General features: G+C 30.2%; 5 protein-coding genes across 12 annotated transcripts in view; 3 read left to right on the top strand and 2 right to left on the bottom strand.

The window, feature by feature from the left end:
- The window catches only part of LOC113398219 (potassium voltage-gated channel subfamily KQT member 1), a 47,505-nt gene extending 45,262 nt beyond the window's left edge, over positions 1 to 2,243 (top strand). For 5 of the 7 annotated variants that reach the window (XM_026636845.2, XM_026636847.2, XM_026636849.2 and 2 more), the window contains one exon: positions 1,356 to 2,243. In XM_026636845.2, coding sequence (XP_026492630.1) covers positions 1,356 to 1,603 — 248 coding nt within the window. In that variant the 3' untranslated portion in view covers positions 1,604 to 2,243. Of the gene's footprint in view, positions 1 to 322; positions 438 to 1,355 lie in introns of all 7 variants that reach the window. The other 2 variants (XR_010310003.1, XM_026636851.2) reach the window with 2 other exon arrangements.
- Positions 2,244 to 6,259: 4,016 nt separating this feature from the next.
- On the top strand, positions 6,260 to 12,363 carry LOC113398270 (negative elongation factor D). Its single transcript, XM_026636923.2, has 12 exons — positions 6,260 to 6,511; positions 6,976 to 7,201; positions 7,607 to 7,716; positions 7,789 to 7,896; positions 8,430 to 8,579; positions 8,740 to 8,870; positions 9,421 to 9,608; positions 10,035 to 10,275; positions 10,937 to 11,147; positions 11,570 to 11,710; positions 11,987 to 12,116; positions 12,254 to 12,363. Exons 1-12 carry the CDS (start codon positions 6,458 to 6,460, stop codon positions 12,283 to 12,285), a joined length of 1,722 nt encoding a protein of 573 aa, XP_026492708.1. The 5' UTR covers positions 6,260 to 6,457; the 3' UTR covers positions 12,286 to 12,363.
- Positions 12,364 to 12,457: 94 nt separating this feature from the next.
- On the bottom strand, positions 12,458 to 15,226 carry LOC113398271 (nuclear speckle splicing regulatory protein 1). The gene is made up of 5 exons (XM_026636924.2): positions 15,028 to 15,226; positions 14,816 to 14,957; positions 14,246 to 14,443; positions 13,156 to 13,321; positions 12,458 to 13,079 (listed from the first exon to the last, which is right to left on the bottom strand). The coding sequence occupies exons 1-5, from the start codon at positions 15,042 to 15,044 to the stop codon at positions 12,502 to 12,504; spliced, it is 1,101 nt and encodes a 366-aa protein (XP_026492709.2). The 5' UTR covers positions 15,045 to 15,226; the 3' UTR covers positions 12,458 to 12,501.
- A 1,264-nt stretch (positions 15,227 to 16,490) lies between these two features.
- Positions 16,491 to 18,508, top strand: LOC113398272 (uncharacterized). Its single transcript, XM_026636925.2, has 5 exons — positions 16,491 to 16,766; positions 16,871 to 17,061; positions 17,256 to 17,393; positions 17,840 to 17,923; positions 18,099 to 18,508. Exons 1-5 carry the CDS (start codon positions 16,680 to 16,682, stop codon positions 18,316 to 18,318), a joined length of 720 nt encoding a protein of 239 aa, XP_026492710.2. The 5' UTR covers positions 16,491 to 16,679; the 3' UTR covers positions 18,319 to 18,508.
- On the bottom strand, positions 18,374 to 20,003 carry LOC113398274 (FUN14 domain-containing protein 1A). 2 transcript variants are annotated; one of them, XM_026636927.2, is made up of 4 exons: positions 19,725 to 20,003; positions 19,454 to 19,649; positions 19,208 to 19,313; positions 18,374 to 18,739 (listed from the first exon to the last, which is right to left on the bottom strand). In XM_026636927.2, exons 1-3 carry the CDS (start codon positions 19,865 to 19,867, stop codon positions 19,233 to 19,235), a joined length of 420 nt encoding a protein of 139 aa, XP_026492712.1. In that variant the 5' UTR covers positions 19,868 to 20,003; the 3' UTR covers positions 18,374 to 18,739; positions 19,208 to 19,232. The 2 variants fall into 2 exon arrangements, with proteins under 2 accessions (XP_026492712.1, XP_026492711.1); XM_026636926.2 differs by lacking the exon at positions 19,208 to 19,313.
- Between the last annotated feature and the right edge of the window lie 14 nt (positions 20,004 to 20,017).

The raw sequence follows: 20,017 nt of genomic DNA, 5'->3' as shown, positions 1-20,017 counted from the left end.
AAAACAGTAGAATGTTACAATGCAAAATCTTTTGCAACGTTATTGTAAGTCATGAATATTAACGCGTTAACATGCTTTTTAATACTTCATCTTTAACGTCGAATACATGCTATTATCCTCTTGTTTCATGAGGTTTATTAAAATTCATAAAGCAACCTGTACTACTTTACGGAATATTTGTATTGTCTGCATAGGAGCAGATGATTTCACGTTACTCGTGTGGAATAGTAATAAATCTGAATTTAACGATTTTAGCATAAAAAACATGTATATTATCTGTTAAGTAAAAACACATTTAACCAATTAAACGTCGTTGCCATAGGTATAAATATGCGAATATTACAAAATTGCAGCATCTTATGAAGACTATTCGTCATCGACTTCTCTCTGACCGACGTCTTGGGACAGCCCAATTCTTATCGGCCGTCGTCGGCTGCGTGAGTCCTGATCCATCCCCTTTTGATGTGTGGAATGTGTTCTCGTATTATAGTATCTCTGTGCCCTTTGCCCTCCCGTTCGCTCCTACCTTATGAATGCTCATAATTATGGTGTTGTATTTAGATTTACGATATTTCGCATTTTGTCTTTTTTTGAATACGTATCGTTATTGTATTATGTACCTTTCAATGAATATATTTTAACAAAAAAAATTGTCAATTTTTATAAGTATTATTAAATTCTGATTGAATAAAATTTAAAACGTCATAAAATTAATTTCCATGATTTAAATTGGTGTTAGTTTGTAGTACGTACCAGTAAATACTGAACTGTGGTACTTTGCAATTTTGTTTAGTTTCATTTCTTTACCTCTATGAAGACGTCTTTTTTTTTATTTTAGCATGTTATGTAATCTTGTTAAAAGTAGTGATTGTGTTACTTATATAAAAATAAGTTTTATGTTTTATTGAAAAATAATGTGACGACTGTTTAAAATGGTATTGAACTTATTCATTTCTAATCCGAACTAGACTTATATATAATATAAAATTTCAATTACTGTTCAGTAGATTCCAAATAGAAGGTCACAAAGATAAATTGCATGTGCAATAAAATGTTATGATTGTAGAAACTATTTCTACTTGGTGACCGCTGATTCGCGGAGCTTTTATTAAGCAATGAGAGTAAACCAAGCCCGTCAATGCAAAATTTCAAATACAGCAATAAAAGGATAGAAAAAAAACATTCTCAAATGATAAATCATATTCGAACGTATACATTAAATTCCTTACATAAATACAATTACGTACATAAATATTACCATTAGACATAAAAGAAAATGTTTCATCTAATATGTTTAGTATATAGTTTTTGTACAACAATTAAATTAAATTTGATGCCAAGTCGTAACATTGCAGAGGTATGTGCAAGCTGTTCGGTAGAAGTAGAGACAGAGGTGGATGCGGGCGGCTCGGGGAGCTCAGCGTCGCAATCGTGGTGCGAAGGGGAGGCGGTGGACGAGCGCGGTTACGGTTCCGGCGATTCACTCGCCGAAGACGCAGCTTTACTGGGCGACGCAGTTCAGCCAGAACACAATCCGCGCATTATTCGGGCCCAGATTCGAGATGTGGCTGTCGATCTTCACCTCCTGCGGCCTGATGTATGAGGCAAGCGTCAACCACGGCCTGTTCGAAATCGAACCGATTGTGTGTGCTCTGTGTTAAATTATTCGCACAGTGTTTATTCCTGTCACGATTTTTTAATGAAGCTAGTAAGCCTACCTTTACATATGAGGGCATGAGTCTGGTGCAGTGCGACTGTAATGAACTTTACAACGATTTACATATATAATGTGGTTAATTTAAGTAATTGATTCCACTCGTTTAAGGTATTGTATAAAGACCAAAGACTCGATATAAAAAAGTTTAAAATAGTAAATACGCTTAAATTATCCTATTGCTTATAAATAGCTTACAATACCTGTAGACGGAGGCTTTTAACTTTACATAAATCTAAGATGTAAATATAAAATAACGCGATAATACTATATCTGAATGAAACGATTTAGTTTGTTGAAAGTACGCTTGTCGTAACCGAACTTCAAATAATAAATGACGATATACCTAACATTGCTAAGATTAAAAAAAGATATAAAACTTTTATGTAAAAAATAACTGCAAAAATACAGAATTTATATTTAAAATTAATTTGCAACTTTATACTCAGTACGTAATTCTTAAGCGATTATAACGTTATTAATCGCTAAGAAACGGGAGTAATTATAAAAAATTTTCATTTTCATCATAAAATAAGAAAAACTGGAAAGGAAATTATTAAAATCATTACAACCTTTACTTTTTATTTAGCTCGATAACTTAATACATTCATGTTAACAACTGAACTGTGATACGCTTCTCGAGTTATTAGTTATAACGGCACTAATAAGTAGAAATAGTAAATCTGGAATTGCTTTTAACGTAACATCTAGCTTTCTTAAATTTGCTCCGTCTTGCACGTTTAGTTTTTACATGAGTATGTGATTTTAACATATTTTTCAAAAAAAGTTGATGTTAACAGACGTCGCTCTAAAAGGATATTTATTTGAAATCATGTAGAAATTTGATACTTAAACACTTCTCTTTGCAATAAAACTGCATCATTCATTTAAATAAGGAGATTAACAATAAGGAGAAATGAAAATGAGAAGAAATTCTTAATTATCATGGTCGTTTACATTAGAAATATATTCCTAATATTTTTCTAACAGTCTATTAATAAATAAATTCTACCATTATTTTTGATTTTGAGATGATTTTTTCATGTCATAGTATTTTGTTTTTCATGATTGATTTGTTCCAAATTCTAATATTGTGTATGATTATATAATTACACTGTTCACGGAAAACACCAAATTTCTGAGTTCGATTTGTGTTTTTGATGACGATAGTCAAACTTAACTTCTTTTATTTTGGGACCAATGTTACCAACCATATAATTTAAAAATGACATGGAATTGAATCTTATGGCTACTATATTTGCATTATTCGCTTTCCGTATTGCTACGTGTATACCACGCAGGCCTTCTTGTGTGTATATAAGACGCGACTAATGCAAAGGAAACGTAAAAAAATTAAAACAATTTACGATAGACATGATGCAGATTTATTACATACTAGCTTAAAAGTTCTCCTTTAAAAATCCTAACCTTGAACCAATTTTCAAAAGTTTTGGATACATTTCTTAAAATGCAGGGTAAACATTTGCCTAACATTCAAAATAATAGTAATTGTAAGTATTGTATAAATATGTATAAGTATTTAAAAGCGTTTAATAGCAACACACGCAGCCAGTTTTACTCTGGTAAAAATATTTTAAATTTTAAGGCTTTTGCCTACTTCAGCGAAAAACAGATACAATGGGACCTAGTTCTGCCTATTAATTGTAATTGTGGTAAATGTCAATGATGTAAGGTGTGCGAACCGAAGGAAAACTCCTATTATAGATGATGTAGAGTCAACCGTAACTTCTTACTCAGTGGTCCAATATTATACCTACTTTATTATTAGAACCACATACCTTCAGACAATTTAAATTTAAACAAATTATCTAATGTTTCAATTTTAAATATTTAAATTCAATTTTAGATGCAATTTGTAAATGAACCAGTTGAGTCTATATTTAATATTTTTCAACTAAGAAATAAATTTAAATACGAGTAGTATGACCACAGTAAGCATTATTCTTCGAATCTATAAATAAAGTAGTCTGTACTCCTATCTACACAATTATTTTTGTGATCAAGAATTTTAACAAAAACAACCTAATATATTTAGATAGAACTATTAGAAAAAGAATCACATTTATCTACCTCTAAGAAAAAGAGGAATTGGTTTTACAAGCTTGATTAGAATTCAAAGTAAGAAAAGCCTTTTTTGTATTGAAATAATTGATAATGAGAATATTTTTTACAGAAAATGTTCCTTAAATTTTACAACAATGTCTTAAGTTTTAGTTATCTAAATAGTCACCTCTGCTACACTTTAAAGCAATTTTTATGGCTTATTTATTACATTCAATAGAAGAAAAGGCAATTAATGCTTCTTCATTATTAATTGTTATTACCTAATTACTTAATTTTACAAACGACCTAAACTTTTTCTCTGGTTCCTTACAAATTAAGACAAAGAAATAAGACCTATAGATAAAACTCGTACAATAAATTTTACATAAATAAGTAATAAAGTATTCAATAAATTTATATTAAAATGTGCTTAGCATAGAAGACGATTTTTAAATTGTTACATAAATTTAATTACATATTCCAAATCACTGACTTGTCTATTAGCAATATAGAATGTAATTACATATTAAGTTTCAAAAACTTTAAATGCAAATTGCCTCTTATGGTACTTTTGGCACGTAGCAAAAAGTACCCACTGTAAATAATTTACAAATGATTAAATAGAATTAATTACAAATCCATCATTACGTAATTAATACAAATTTACCATCAGAAATAAATGCATGTACAAATATGTAGGTACATTTATAAATATTCGCATTTTAGCTGCATAATTTACTACGATACGAACAAGATATAGCGCATAAACTTTTGTTATATAATGCTGTTATTAAATTCTTTATATTTTATTTGTGAAGTTGATTCATATTGTTAAATAATTTAAGCAATTTTATTATATTTAATTTTTGAAATTGTTATGTATTCTGTTTATTTGAATAAATTGATTAATAGTCAATAAAATACTTTAAATTACCCGACTTCAGGAGCAGAGGAGATTATCAATTCCTTTTTCTTTTTTATTAGTCCGTGATATTTTTAATGAGTAGTAATAGTAATGGTTAACTTTTATTTAAAACTCCTTAATTACGTTCCTCCTGTCCTTCGAGGGACACCATCTAAAGGGCCTTACATACGAGGGACAACCAGTAATAGAGAGACCTTACGATTTCTTGTTTTCTTTTAGTAGGGCTGTCTTTTGGGCCGCTCGTGTATATATATATAATAGTGTATATATATATATATATATATCGCGTAATATAAAATAGTGTCATTTTGTCCCGCAACATGTCCCATGAAATTTTATGTAACGTGATGCGGATGTTGCTTGCTACCACTTCAAGAGCGAGATTGTATAATTGGATACAAAATGTGTATAATTTAGTCGATTTGTAAATCCCGTGTGTATAATAGATTATCTTATATAACACAAAAAACAAACAAATATAATCCGTACGAACTAAACCAGAAGTTTACCAAAAATACAGTTTAACAGTTTAGTATATTAAAATAATACATAAATCGAAAAAAAAAGTCGTCCGTAACTTTTCAGCAAAACATGTTTGTTACTATGTCTACGTTTATAAGTTGCAAACAGCGGCATAATATCTATTATACTTCTACTTATATTACACTACCCTCCATTATTTGTAGCTAATTCTACTATCCAAAAACAAAAATTTCTATTCTCGGTGTTCCCTCAGCGCTACAATGTCCTTTTTATGCGAGGCTTAGAAAAAGTGATTTCTGAAAAGCTTGGCTGTGACTCTGGCATTGATGTCGCTCATGGGCGACATGACCTGAAAAACAATAAAAAAAAGTTTCATTTCTAACAAAATAATAACGGGTATAAATTTATATATTAAATAAGCAATAAAAATGTAAATTTTAATAATCTCGAATATAAATAAAATTTTTAGTAGTTAATTTGGAATAGACATTGATTTTATACACCAAATATATACTCGGACGCTGGTGTTCCCAGGGTCTTCTCAAGGCAGAGCTGAACTGAACCAGGACACGCTACGTTCCCATCTCGCAGAACCACGGCCATGGGCTACGCCCTATCGTTGTATCTATGAGAACGAGACGACAAAGGCCTCATCTCGTTCCTCCGTTTTGACCGTAACGGACACATAAAAGAAATCTATTGCTCTACAATCTAATCAATTGATCCAAATTTATTGTAATTTCCCACAGTATTATGACGAATTAACTCAAACATTTGCATTGTAGATTATTCAAAATATACGAACAATCGGTTTAAAAACAATATGAAATAAAAACCAAATCAGTACAAATGGTCCATGATATTTAAGACTTTATATTTTTATGATGTTTAATTATTCTGTTTTACCATACTTATTCCCAAAGAGAATATTAGTAATTTAGACTATCCATGATTTCTATAATGTCTATTATAGTTGACATTTACAAGTTGACAACACGCATTTTGACATTTAGTGAAGGCTTGACATGGAAAAATATTAATACTATATAATAAAACATTGTCAGTTTGTTGTTAAACGTTATTGTAAAAAAATAATACGAATAGATTTAACTATATTATTATTGGTTAATACTATTTGAGTATGAAAAAATATTTATACTTAAAATGATATCTAAAATAACTTTAAATAGCCAGATAAATATATAAACTAACCACATAATTATTCATATAACAGTTAAGCTGTTACATTACTGTTTACATAAACATCAATAATGCCTAGTCCATATGAAGAGGAACGTGTTTGGGAAGGATCTAATCAGTATGAAGTAAGTGTGTGTATGATTGTTAAAAGCATTTTTTATCATATAGTATCGTTTAAATGCATGGATGCCGGGAGGAGGATGCAACTGAACCTTCCAGTTATCAAAGAAATTTAGGTATAAAAATATTACTTTAGTATTTTTTTATTATTTTTAAGGTTGCAATTAAAATAAAACTTATTACATCTAGGTTGTGGTCCAAACTAGTACAAAATCTTGTAATATATTCTGTGGGAACCCTGATCCAGCACAGGCCACCCCACTCATATCTCCTTTCATTGGACAGTTTGAGTTAAAATGAAAAATTTTATACATGTTACTTTGAAGTATAATGAGAAGATGCAGTCACACCTCCCTGAGAATAAGACTGCTGGACATTATGTGCAAATAATCTACACTTGCAATATATTATTTACATGTGCATGTAAAAAAAGTCAAAAATATATGTTTTTATAATTTTCTCATTACAGGATGAAGGAACCGAAGATGTTATTGATAATCCAGAAGAAGTTCTACAGGAATGCCTTGAAAAGTTCAAAACTCCTGACTATATCATGGAACCTGGTATATTTGGTCAATTAAAGAGATACTTTCAAGCTGGAGGCAACCCAGAACAAGTCATTGAACAACTGTCAATAAACTATAATGCTGTTGCACAGATGGCCAATTTGCTTGCTGAATGGCTCATTTTAGGAGGTGTGTTAAATGTTATAAAGCCTTAAATAATAAAATAAATTAATATTCTAAAAACGCATTAACCTTCCAGTAAACATTTTTATTTACATAAATCATAAAAAATGCAAGCAGCATTCGTTAATTTTCGTTCAGGATGTATAAAAGAGTGCTATCTAATCACTATCTATCATAATTATTATAGAAAATTGTAGGCAATTTTGAATATCTTAAAATAAAAGTTTATTTTTAATTGGACAAAAATGTGCAGTTTATTAGTTATATTAATTACATACTTTCATGAGCAACAAAAACTGTTTACGACTTATACATACAATTTTTCTTTATTTTAACCTTTAACGTAAATTTAAATAACATTTTTTTGAAAACATATCCTTTTCTATATTCATGAATAACTTTTTTTTTCAGGAGTTAAAGTAACGGAAGTTCAGGCCATGGTTGAAAATCATTTGAAGGATATGATTTTAAAAACATTTGATCCTAAAAAAGCAGATACAATTTTCACAGAAGAAGGTGAAGTGAGTAACAAATTTAATTTCTTTTTAAATTATCACTAATATAATATTTAATAAAAATGTTTGTCCTTACAGACACCAGCTTGGCTTACAGAAATGATTGAACACCCAACATGGAGATCCTTAATTTACAGATTAGCTGAAGAATACCCTGACTGCCTTATGTTAAATTTTACCATAAAGGTGAGTAAGTTATTTAATTTGATACCAATCATTTAATTCTATAGTAAATTGTGTGAATTTATTTTCACAGAACTGTTTGTAATTTTTCAAATGGCTATAAGTTCACCAAACATTAATAAATATATGTTAAATAAGTATCAATATGTGTTAAATATTTTTGCCTTAACAAATTTGTTGCCATTTTTGTAAGACTGTTTATTTTACTTACATATATATATAATAGAATAAGCACATAGGCCACATCATGGTTAATGGTCCCCACCGCCTATAGACATTGTTACTGTAAGAAATATTAAACATTCCTCGCATCACCAATGTGTCACTACTGCCAAATGACAACACTAAGCATTACGGTTGGCGGTAGAATATCTGATGATTAGGTGGTACCTACCAATACGGGCTTGCTCAAAGCCCTACTACTAGTTACATATCTTAAGACTTTAACTAAAGATCCATACATAACCAGCTATATAACAATCGAATATACCACAGGTTATGCAGACTTATTTTTATATAAATTTATTTATTTTCAGTTAATATCTGATGCTGGTTTTCAAGGAGAAATCACAAGTATATCAACTGCAGCTCAACAAATTGAAGTATTTTCTCGTGTTCTAAAATCAGCAATTGTTGGATTTTTACAAAGCTCAGATGATTGGCAGAATAGTGTTACCGAATGTGCTGTATGTATAAAAATCCTATGAGTACATTTAGTTAATTTCAAATACTTCATAAAAAGATGTTTATTTTGATTTAACATATGAATTGTAGATATAAGTTATAACTTTTTTTGCTTGACATAAATGTATGCTATTTATAATATGTTTAATCATTGTTTTATAGAAAATGGTATGTCACGGAGCTCATACTTATGTGTATAGCCAAGTCATAGTCCATATACTGTCACAAGAACCCAGAGGTGGAGCAATTATGAAGAGGCTTAGTCAGGAAATAACTCGATGTGCACAACAGAGGTAAGAGAATATTTAATTAATATATTTGTTATATATTATAAAGCTGAAGAGTTTCATTTGATGAAACATGCCAAATCCAGAACCTACCGTCTGATTTGAAATATTAATAATTTGAGAAAGGTTAGAGAAGACTGTATAATTTTATATACACGAGAATGGAACACATCCAGCACATGAAGTATTTAACTTTAGTAAATAAAGATATAAAGATAAGAAGTTAATCGTCGGCGACCTTAACTTAACATGATTATAATTTATTTATTTTAACAATATTATGTATGTTTTTAATATAAGACGTATGTTCCATATTAGCTTTTAATCACTACTACGTTCATAACTTATGACTGATGAAATGCAAGTAAATTAGTTTTGAAAGAATCTCCCATCCATCAGTATATATATGCATATAAAACGGTTTGAATTATTGTTTTTACTTTAATTAGCAAACTGTTGTACTTTAATTTCAAAAAATTATGAGGGATTATTGGTACTTTTTCTATATTTAAAATACTTAAACTTTTTAATGTGTCATTGGTATATTTGGTTTAAGTGGACATGACGTAACTCCGATCACGCTGGCGCTGACGCCCGGCGAGTCGTGGCGCAGCGCGCGCACGGCGTTGGCCGCCATGTTGTCGCGGGGCGCCTTGAACCCGGCTGACATTTCTGTGCTGTTTCGGGCTTACACTCAGCCCGAGCCACCACCGGTTCACTTGTTAAGGATACCTCATTTTTTAGGTATATGATTTTGTATTTGTAAGTTATTTATTTATATACGTTCTTTCCGATCGTGTCGGATTTGCCGTCCCGTCAGATTAGTAGAGTGAGGGATAGAGTGCACCTGTGCACTATAATAATATGTCCTGTGTAGGTGGCTGACTTCAGGACGATATCATTATTCTTAAACTGGTTCGTTGACTTAGTAACCTATAAGATCATGAAATGTAAGGTTAACCATTAAATAATTCTTGAGTTTTTTTGTTAATCTCTCTCCGTTCTTATTGGATTGCTATCAAACGAGGAATAGTGCACTTGAGTTCGCTATACTGATACATATTGTAAAAATATATTTTATAAATTCATGTCACATTCATGTAACATGTATTTTATTATACCAAATGACTTTTTTGTTTTAATAAACAAGTAATTTTGTATTGTTTATAGAACTTCTCGTGGACTCGTTGTTTAAATTAGGAAGCAAACTAAATCCAGAACACAAATCAAAATACATGTACTTACTGGCGTACGCGGCCAGCGTGTGCGAGGGCGTGACCCCCGGCCGACCCGTCAAAGACGAGCTGAAGGCGACCGTGCAAGCTATCGAGAAAATCCATGCTGTGTGTAGCAGCTCGGCCAGCTCTAGTGAACTGATATCGGAGCTGCCTTCCCTCTATCATTGCATAAGGTGTGTTATATACTTCGAGTCTTTATGTACTATGCTGTTTTAAAGGGTGACATCTGGAAGATATATGATTTTCGTTCTTAATATATACTAGCTCGATTTATAATCCGCCCGAGTTTTTAATGGGATGCGACCTGCTGGAATTGAGACACGCGCGGTACGCTCGCTAGCAGCAGCGTCGGCAAACTCGCGTCGATGTTCACAAGAAGTTGATACTTATTTGGTGGTGTGGAGTGTGGATTATTAGTCAAGGTTGTTGTGTGTTGGTTGTGGTTAGTAAGGTTTGTTATTCCATTATTTTAGAGATTATTGATCGATTTTGTTAGTAACCCTGAGTTGTAACGTGCTTATTAAAATAAACCTTACAAAATAACGATTCTTAAGTGATTGTACTGCCTAATTGAATAATGTATATTTTGATTTTGAGCGGAGAAATTTTAATTATATTGAAAACTTTCAATCAACCGAAATTTTTCAAACACTTGAACATACATAGTTTCCTAATCTGAGCCGCCTAGTTATTGATCAAAATTCTTTGCTAACGCTCCTTCGCTTGATAATTGACATTAGCGATGTATTTTGACATTTTCATGGATTTTTTTATACTGTCGATTTTTTGGAACTTCTGATAAGTTTAACTAGTGTGGTATAAACTTTGTTACAGGTTTCCAGTAGTTGGTATGGGTGTGCTCGTGTGGGTGGAATGTGTAGTGACAGAAAAGTCATATTTCAAACTATGCACTGAACACTGCCCTGTTCACTTGGCACTGCTGGACGAAGTTGCCTCTTGCCACCCACTGCTTCATCACAGGCTACTTAAATTATTAGTTCAACTATTCGAATCTCCACAAGACGAATTAGAGATTTTAGTTCAGGTATGAATAATATTATATATTATTATTTTTTTTAATTTAATTAGAATAAGTACGTAGACTTGCAAATGGATCGCATGATTGTAACTGGTCCTAGACATAGACATATCATTCACTAAATACATATATCTAATATATTTAGTATTGCTTACTTCGTCAATGAGACACCTTCTTTGGGAACTAAGATGTCCCTAGTGTATATAGGTATACACCATCTCCCTCACCCGACAAACCGGAACACTAAAATGCTAAGTATTGCTGTTTGGCAGTTAAATATGTGATAAGTGGGCGACACCTACCCAAGAGGTCTTGTGCAAAGCCCTACCACCGAGTTCAATAGTATAAATATTGAAACCATATAATGTTGAAATTATTCGGTTTTAAAATTAGAATGCATTGCAACTAATTTTTGTTTATATTTTTAGTTGGAGTTGAAAAAAATGCTTTTAGATCGCATGGTTAACTTACTGAGTCGTGGGTGTGTCGTGCCGGTCCTACAGTACATCAAGCATTGTTGGCAACGTGGAGACACAGACATTTCACTTATAAGATATTTTATAACAGAGGTATATATTTACTTTAAATACTACTGACCAAATTAAGTATGACCAGTCAAACTGTAGACTAATCAGAAATAAATAAAAGTGTTGATTATTAACATAGTATATTAGCCTCATTATTAAATATTAGTAATAGCCTCTCCAAATAACACTGTTTCTACCACCCTAAGCTTTTTAAGAGTAAATAAGAGCAATAATTAAGGTAACTCTCAAAAATTTGCCACAAACATACATATTGTATTGAAGTTCCCCACTAAATTTATATTCATATACATCTGAAAGGTACTCGATGCAATAGCACCACCCTACACACCAGAGTTCGTCCAATTAGTTCTACCCATGGTTGAAAATGAAGAGATAACAGGAACTATGAGAGCAGAAGGTGAAAATGATCCTGTATCGGAATTTATAGGTAACTTTTTGAAACCTATACTAATTAATTCAATACTTTGGAATAATTCATTGATAATTGACAAAGATTTAAACATTCATTTTATATATACTAATAAAATTTCTAAATTTTAAATCACTAACAATTTTTGTTTTCAGTTCACTGCAAAGCACATTACGTTGTTGTATGATACGAAGAAAGAAGACTTATATTTTTTAAAGCAACAATTCTGCTATTTCGAAATTAAACAAATTTTACTATAATACAAATGTTTCTTTCATACCCGAATTGTGAAAAATGCAAATGTAAAAGTTATTACTGGATGTACTTTCAGTAGCAATATAAAATGAAACTCATTAAAATATATGCTAAAATAACATTTAATTTTCGTATATATAACTACCTATTAAATGCCCCTAGAAGCTTTCCTCTCATAATATCTTCTCAGAGCTTCTTCAAACACCTCTCCCACTGTTCTTTTCTTCCAGATATCAATTTTAATTTTCGGTTTTTCTAATTCTTTCTTTTCAACAGGTAAAACTTCTACCTTAGGGCTGTTTGAATCATTTTCTTTTGTCTTCGGTTTCTCAATGTTTGTGACCTCCACAACAATGTCATCTTTTTTATGACTAGGCTCCTCATCACTAGACTCATCAATAGAAAAATCTGAATCTGCATCAATATTCTCGTTTATAGCTTTGGATCTCTTAAATGTTCTGATATCATCTAAATTTGAGAACTTTATTTCATCACCAGAGTCTTCAATTTCTCCTTCAGATAATTTTATATCATTTGAAACTTTCCTTTTTCTGTAATTTCTTTGCTTTCCTTGTTGTAACTTACTGACTGGCTCAGACGTCTTGCTTTCTGTTTTCTCAGTAACAGCTTCTTGCATTTCGTTTTTATCCCCCTTAGTATTATTTTCACTGTCATCTAATTTTGTACTTCCCAATTTTTGCTCATACAAATGTCTATAAAATCCACCTAAAACAATAATATATATTTATTTAATTAATTTCTACAAGAATAAGTACTCATTAAAATATATCTAAATACTAACCTAAATCTCCCTGCTTAGTAACATCACCCACACTTTCCAAAAAATCTTCATATTTTTCTTTTTCTTCTTCTAATCTTAATTCTTCCAACTTCTTCTTATAAGCTGATGTAACAAATACTTCTTTGTCTGCAAATTCATCACCTTCCTTTTCTCTCTCTTTCTGAATCTATAACAAAAAAAAACACATTTATTTAGTATTTTTGATTATCTAAATTATGGAGTGTTGAATCAAAGAAAGGAATATTTATGTTTAAAAATTGTTCCTCAAATTGTATGACACTCAGAAAGTATTGCTGGAGCTATAGAATAATAACATGCTAATAGCATATTTCATCAATTTGATTACTCTATAGAGTAAAACAATTATAGCAAAAAACATATACATCTGTCATGGAAAGCCATTATTTTTAATTTATTCTGTTAATGTAATTTATAAATTCCAATTAGTAAATGCAATAAAGCTAATTTCAGGTAATACCCCCTACCAAAGCCCAATGGGTAAAAAGGGTTTGTTTGTCAAAGCTGAGAATGCTTGAAAAAAAAGGCCAACAGCTGGCAACTAAGCACACTAACAAATCAGTATGGTATGAAATTTGGTAGGTGTCAAGCATAATGTCATGCACTGCAAGATAATAAAGTTGGCTTATTTAGATTAGTTCTCCTGCAGTTTCTATTAATAGTATTCTGGCTAAACCTGTAGCTATATATCTGCTATAACCCTACAAAATTTTTAAATCTAACTATAACACACAAACTGTCTGCCCTCATTTTACCAACACGAGGGGTGAATTAAAAAAATTTAACCTTCACCGATACTCAAATTATCTTCATACCAAATTTCATCTAAATTGGTTCAGTGGTTTAAGTGTAAAGTGTGAACAGATGCAGACACTTTCACATTTATAATATTGGTATAGAAATAAGAGGTGTATAAAATAATGAAATGACCAATAGTATATGTGGACCAATTTTTTGCAAATACATATAATCATTACTTACATTTATTGGTTGTTGTTCAAATGCAAACATTTTAAAGTACTATTGGGCTAATTCGTTAAATTTCATATGCAATTTGGTCAAAAATTGTTACCTGGCGTTCTATACGTCTTTCATTTTCTAATTTCCTTTTGTTAGCAGTCTTAAGTAAATTCTCTATGTACCTCGGCTTTTTTTCATCTTGTGTTTTTTTTTTTTTGGTAAGTTTTTCTTTAGACATTGAATCATATATTTCATCATATTGATAAACTGTAGGATCTTCTGTTATAGCTTTTTCTTGTGCAACTTTGGACTGCAATAAAATTACATTTAAAGCGATTTGGATTTCTGTTCTAACAATGTTAAGTTTTACATACACATTTAAATTATTTATTAATTTATTGATGATAATAAATCTTAGTACAAATTCATTTAGATAGCTACAACTGACTCCTCAAAATTGATTAATTTTACACAAATGAATACATGATCTCTTATTCTCATTGAATGGATTTAACACAAGGGGTATTTAGAATCTCATATATTATGGTGGTACTGTACAATGAAAGGTATAACAATATTTGTCAATATAATCAAGTATAATATTTTGGTTATTGTGTGACCACTTACTATAAGATCACCTGTATTCTTATATGCCCATTTTATTTAATTCAAATCTTACTACCTGTCTGTTAATGTTAGCACTTAGCTTCAATAGAACTGGTTTCGTTCCTCTCTCATCATCGGAATCTCCATCGCTACCAAAAACATTACGAGTAGCTTCGAAATTTAGTTTAGATTTTTGATCACGTACTATAAGCCCATACCTGCAAAATTGTACATATATTGAATTGTTTGATTGAGAAGTTCTTATTAAACATTAAATTTTAAGCTTACTTGTTTTGATTAGACATGTTACATATATACAATTACTATATACTCTTAGATGAACTATTTTTTTGTTAATATTAAAACGAAATATTAGGTATATCGATAATTGATAGAGTCAGCCTGTTTTTCTTGTATTTATACCTTTAGAATATACAATATACAATCACTACGTTATATTTTTACCACACGTAGTTTGACATTGACATTTTAGTGTCCAAAATAGTGTTGTCCGCGTTTAATTGCTATCGATATGATATAGAATGATATTACTAGGATGTGGTCGTTTTTATCGATACTATTTAATGAGCACACTTGATATAATTTTCTTTTACACGTATCGAAATGTATGATGAGATTTGTTAGAAGTATTTAGATAATAACTGCCCCGGTGTTCTAGTCGATAAATATATTGCCGCTGATCCTGAGATCTTAGGTTTAAACCAATATCGGGCTGATAAAAAGTTATTGAATTTATCAGTCGAAAAATGTTTAGGCCGGAATCCGAAAGTTGGAAGTATGTGGCTCGGAAAGAACATTAAACTGGTCCTACGCCTGAACTTTGAATGATTATCATCAGTATCCTGCCCTTATCCTTATTTAATTTGGGGTCGGTACAGCATGTCTTCTTCTTCTATACTTCTCTGTCAGACGTCATCTCACAAGTAACATTATTTCCAGCCATATCATCTTTCACACAATCCATCCACCGTTACTTTGGTCATCCCCTTCCTTTATATCCATCCACATCCATACTCAAGACCTTTCTCACGACTCACAACATGGTTCTCATTCCTCTGCATAACATGCCCATACCATGATAGCCGGCTTTCGCATAACTTCTCGGCTATAGGTACAATTTTCAGACTTCCTCTTATGTACTCATTCTTTACTCTATCCATTCGCGTAACACCACACAATTCTCTCAACATTTTCATCTCCGCTACATGCAGTTGACTTTCATTCATTCCGTTTGAATGAAAGAATGAATGAATGATTATACGACGCTAATAATATCGATGTTTCACATCTGCCGGGAGTCTCATTTTTTCGATTTTTCTTTTCGGTTTTAACCATCTTTATTATATTTCGGTTTTATTCTTAGGTTTATCACTATTTGCAATGTTTAAACAAAAACTTCCAATTCAAGCATAATATATTGTTTTAAAAATTATTAATAGTATATGATTTAAAATTAAAACATTTGTTTTAATTATCTATAAAATAGTGCTCATTTAGTTTATCCTCTATTTTTATTGAGTTTAGAGCAGAAAATGCGTGAAATGATTTTTAAATCACTTTGGCACGGAGAAAATTATCTTTCTATATACAAATAACTGTCAAGCGTCAACAGCACTGACATAAAATTGATCCAGTTTCGAACAATCAATGAATAATTAATATTGAGTAATGAGTATTAGTAAATATCTGCTGCTTCATTAAATATTAATATACAATCAAAAACATTATAGATATGTTACTTTAAAAATATCTTTCTTTCGTAGGACGTTCATATATTACTTATTTTTATATTATTATTATTTATTTAGTTAGTTATAGTACATGCGACAAACAAAACTAGAATCTAAATAACACAAGTAGACAGAAGTGCTGCAGAGAAATAGTAAAAAAGATAACTAATTTTGTTCAGTTGATGTTCAATGGATAAAGTTAAAGATAATTTACCTAAAACTGCTTTGGCGTTATATATTAAATTATATTGTAAAAAAAGAGGACATAAAATAAAGGTAGTACTCACATACACTGTTCATATTAATTTCATTCAGTTGAAAAAAAAACATGATAAATACATATATTAATTTGTTACTATGATCAGAACTTTTTATTTCAGGAAAAAAATATTCTTATAGAAGCAATTAAGTCATGGCTTGCATTGAATAAATCGGATAAACATCTATTTATGAAAAAATATGAAGAATATCAGACTAATTTTAAAAAAGCTTTTGCTGATTACCTTTTGTCTGCAGAACCTTATTTAAAAGTCAAAAAGAAAAAAGAAAATAACAAAGCTTCAACAAGTGGGTCAGTAATTATAATCTTTATTAATAGTACTAAAATTTCATAAGTCCTATTAAACTATTTCTGTTGTCTATTTCTTTTTATATTTTAAGAGTAAAACTTTTGTAACTTATAATTTTTATAACATTTAGTAAATATTTAAGTAAGAATAGGACACATTATTTTCAATAAGTATATTAAGAAGGTTTTATTTCCAGTATTGAAGAAAACAGTACCACTCAAAATGAATTTAATGAAGAAATAGAATTAGATACTGATCAAAAACAAAAAGATCAAAATAGTATTGAAATTAATAATATTGATAACACAGTTGATGATTGTAATACTAATATCCCGTAAGTATATACAAAATTTATTATGAGATTCATTGACTAAAATAAATATAATTAAATCTTTATTCAAGAAGTTTATACATGCTCATTGTCCAACAACATAATTAATGTGCATTATATTACTAATTGTGAGTACTTAGTGTACTTAAAATAGTAAGTGACCTCTCCATATAAATGTAAAGAAATGGCCTTTTAATTTTGTAACTGTTGATCAAACACAGCCTCTGTGCAGGTGGATTCATGTGGTAGATTCTCAGGCACCACGGGCAGGTTTCCTCTCAATGTTTTCCATTACCGCCGAACATGAGACAAATATAAATTAATCGCATTCATTCAGTGATGCTTGTCTTCATTCATAACCTGGTCCATGGCCTCTTTTGTCTCAAATAGCTATTAATCTCTATTTATCATAAATTATTAGTTATTTTATTATAAAAATTCAATTTCAGAATATTGGAAAATACAAACAATATAAATGATTTAACAGAAGCTGATAAAATTTCTATTGAAGAACCAACTCCTCCAAAATTCATGTAAGTTTTTGAAGATAATAACTATGCTGAGTATATTATGACTGCAGGCATTAATACTTTTTTTTATTAAAGCTTCTTTAGTATATGATTTCTTAAATTTTTGTAAAATTGTAGTAATATATTTTACTCTTAGTCTTTTTTTAATATGAATTAATAAATATAATCCCCTTTTTAGAACTAGTCAACAACTTTTTGAAATTATAAATGAGAATAATAACAATCTGTTATGGACTAAATTAAGTGTCTCAGAGAAAAGAAAATACTACAGTGCTGTATTATCAATCAAGAAGAAGTATATTATAGAATATAAGAACTACTTAGAACATTTATCATCAGAAAAATTGTATCATCATTATAAAACAACTAATAATTTATATAACTCCAATGATGAATGAATGTATTGTATTTATCTTAAGTTCTATTTTAAAAAAGGTAAATAAAAGATGAATGGATTTATGTTATTTTATTCGATCATATAACACCTAATATTTTATATTAAAATACTTGTGGAAATAAATTACATTTTATGGTTAAGGAATACTTATTTTTATCACTAATTCTAATAAACATTATATAAATAAACAAGGTGAGATTTTTCTAAAGATACATTATCTACATGAACCATTAAAGTAACTATTTGCCACAAATAAGTCCAACAGCCAGTCCAGCAACAAAAGATGCCATAAATACATGTGTTTCAGTTGCACGATAATTGTCATCACCAATAAAATCATTGTACCAACGTTTAGCCTTGTGTTCTTTTTTCTTTAACAATCCCTCAGCTTTATCAATTTTACGGTCCACAAACCTTTCAACCTATAACAAAAATAATAAAATCAAAAATAATTTTACATACAAAACTCTTTTCTGTAGTAAGCTACAGAAATTACTTAGATAATAACTAATTTAGTTTTAATATATTTGTTCCATAATTCATGGCCAATTTTTATTTCTACAATATATATTCAGTCCTTTGTATATTGATAAGTATAGTCCAGAGTAGAAAGAAAGCAACATCCTCTTTATTAATTAAGAATAATTATCAAACTTTAAGGAATGTTTAATTGAATTTGTACTAACTATTGTTAGCCTACTTATATACTTTAGTTTAAATACTGTATATGATTCTAAGGCATAAAAAAGTTTTATATGCCCTTTTAATATAGACAAGGTTAGTTACATATAGTATATATATTGATATTTAAAGAAATTGAAACTGAATCACTTCTGTATTTGACCCAATAAAATAGAAATTTTGATAATTTTAATGTTTTATTAACTCACACAACAGAAGGCAAGATATATTAAATTATGATGAAGCAATGCCAAAAAAGAAGCCTCCTGTAAATCCAGCTGAATAATAGGAATTATCTTTGACAAATACTATAACCTGGAACAAAAAGTGATGTTTGAATTGTATGGAAAATTAGTAAAATAAAAACTACAAGTGATTTTAATTAATGCAGCAGCTGCAAAACCAATGTTTGGTCAAATACAGATGTGAGATGTTCCTACTTCGTTGAGACTTACTTTATCAAACCAATCTGGAGATTTTCCAGTAGTTTCCTTTTCAATTTTATCTGTGATTTTATCGACCTTTTTGTTGATCTTATCCCAATTAATGTCAATATATCCTTTTTGGCTCGCAATATGTAGTAAAATAACACCTCCGCCAATACCAACAGCTGCAAGTTTCCCAATTTTCATAGTAATGAAACCGGTTATCCTAAAATTCATTTAAAAATTAGTTTATTGAATCTTACATCAAAACATAAACAAAGGCGATGAGTAATGATTATACCATCCTGACGCAGTTCCTAAAATTAGCTGCTTCGTTGCGGAAGTTTTTCCAATATCTCCAATAGCTTTTTCTATAAAATTTTTTGCATCGTCGACGATTTTTTTTGCTTCTTCAGATGTATCATCCTTTTTGGGCTTAGCCATTTTTCTTAATTTAATTACCTATTTTATTAATGACACAATCGAAATTTATAATTTAATGTCAGTGGTCACTCGTCACTGCTCGTCGCTCGACCCAAAGACAAAGAGCTGAGACGTAAGTAAGTACTAAGTAGGAGTAGAATATGAAATGAA

Source organism: Vanessa tameamea, chromosome 2 (genome assembly GCF_037043105.1).
Source record: "Vanessa tameamea isolate UH-Manoa-2023 chromosome 2, ilVanTame1 primary haplotype, whole genome shotgun sequence".
Taxonomy (NCBI): domain Eukaryota; kingdom Metazoa; phylum Arthropoda; class Insecta; order Lepidoptera; family Nymphalidae; genus Vanessa; species Vanessa tameamea.
Note: the sequence above shows the minus strand (reverse complement) of the source record. Positions and strands in the feature narration are given on the sequence as shown.

What these genes read in the sequence shown, in the direction of transcription:
- LOC113398270 (XM_026636923.2), top strand. Translation starts at nt 6,458, where the DNA reads ATGCCTAGTCCATATGAAGAGGAACGTGTTTGGGAAGGATCTAATCAG. An exon ending in ACTCGATGTGCACAACAGAG is followed by an intron (nt 8,871 to 9,420) that starts GTAAGAGAATAT and finishes ATTTGGTTTAAG; the next exon opens with TGGACATGACGTAACTCCGA. An exon ending in AAGGATACCTCATTTTTTAG is followed by an intron (nt 9,609 to 10,034) that starts GTATATGATTTT and finishes TATTGTTTATAG; the next exon opens with AACTTCTCGTGGACTCGTTG.
- LOC113398271 (XM_026636924.2), bottom strand. An exon ending in GTGCTAACATTAACAGACAG is followed by an intron (nt 14,444 to 14,815) that starts GTAGTAAGATTT and finishes ATTTTATTGCAG; the next exon opens with TCCAAAGTTGCACAAGAAAA. An exon ending in TACTAAGCAGGGAGATTTAG is followed by an intron (nt 13,080 to 13,155) that starts GTTAGTATTTAG and finishes TTATTGTTTTAG; the next exon opens with GTGGATTTTATAGACATTTG.
- LOC113398272 (XM_026636925.2), top strand. Translation starts at nt 16,680, where the DNA reads ATGGATAAAGTTAAAGATAATTTACCTAAAACTGCTTTGGCGTTATAT. An exon ending in AACAAAGCTTCAACAAGTGG is followed by an intron (nt 17,062 to 17,255) that starts GTCAGTAATTAT and finishes TTTTATTTCCAG; the next exon opens with TATTGAAGAAAACAGTACCA. An exon ending in CCAACTCCTCCAAAATTCAT is followed by an intron (nt 17,924 to 18,098) that starts GTAAGTTTTTGA and finishes TCCCCTTTTTAG; the next exon opens with AACTAGTCAACAACTTTTTG.
- LOC113398274 (XM_026636926.2), bottom strand. Translation starts at nt 19,867, where the DNA reads ATGGCTAAGCCCAAAAAGGATGATACATCTGAAGAAGCAAAAAAAATC. An exon ending in TTAGGAACTGCGTCAGGATG is followed by an intron (nt 19,650 to 19,724) that starts GTATAATCATTA and finishes AATGAATTTTAG; the next exon opens with GATAACCGGTTTCATTACTA. An exon ending in CTCCAGATTGGTTTGATAAA is followed by an intron (nt 18,740 to 19,453) that starts GTAAGTCTCAAC and finishes TTTTTGTTATAG; the next exon opens with GTTGAAAGGTTTGTGGACCG.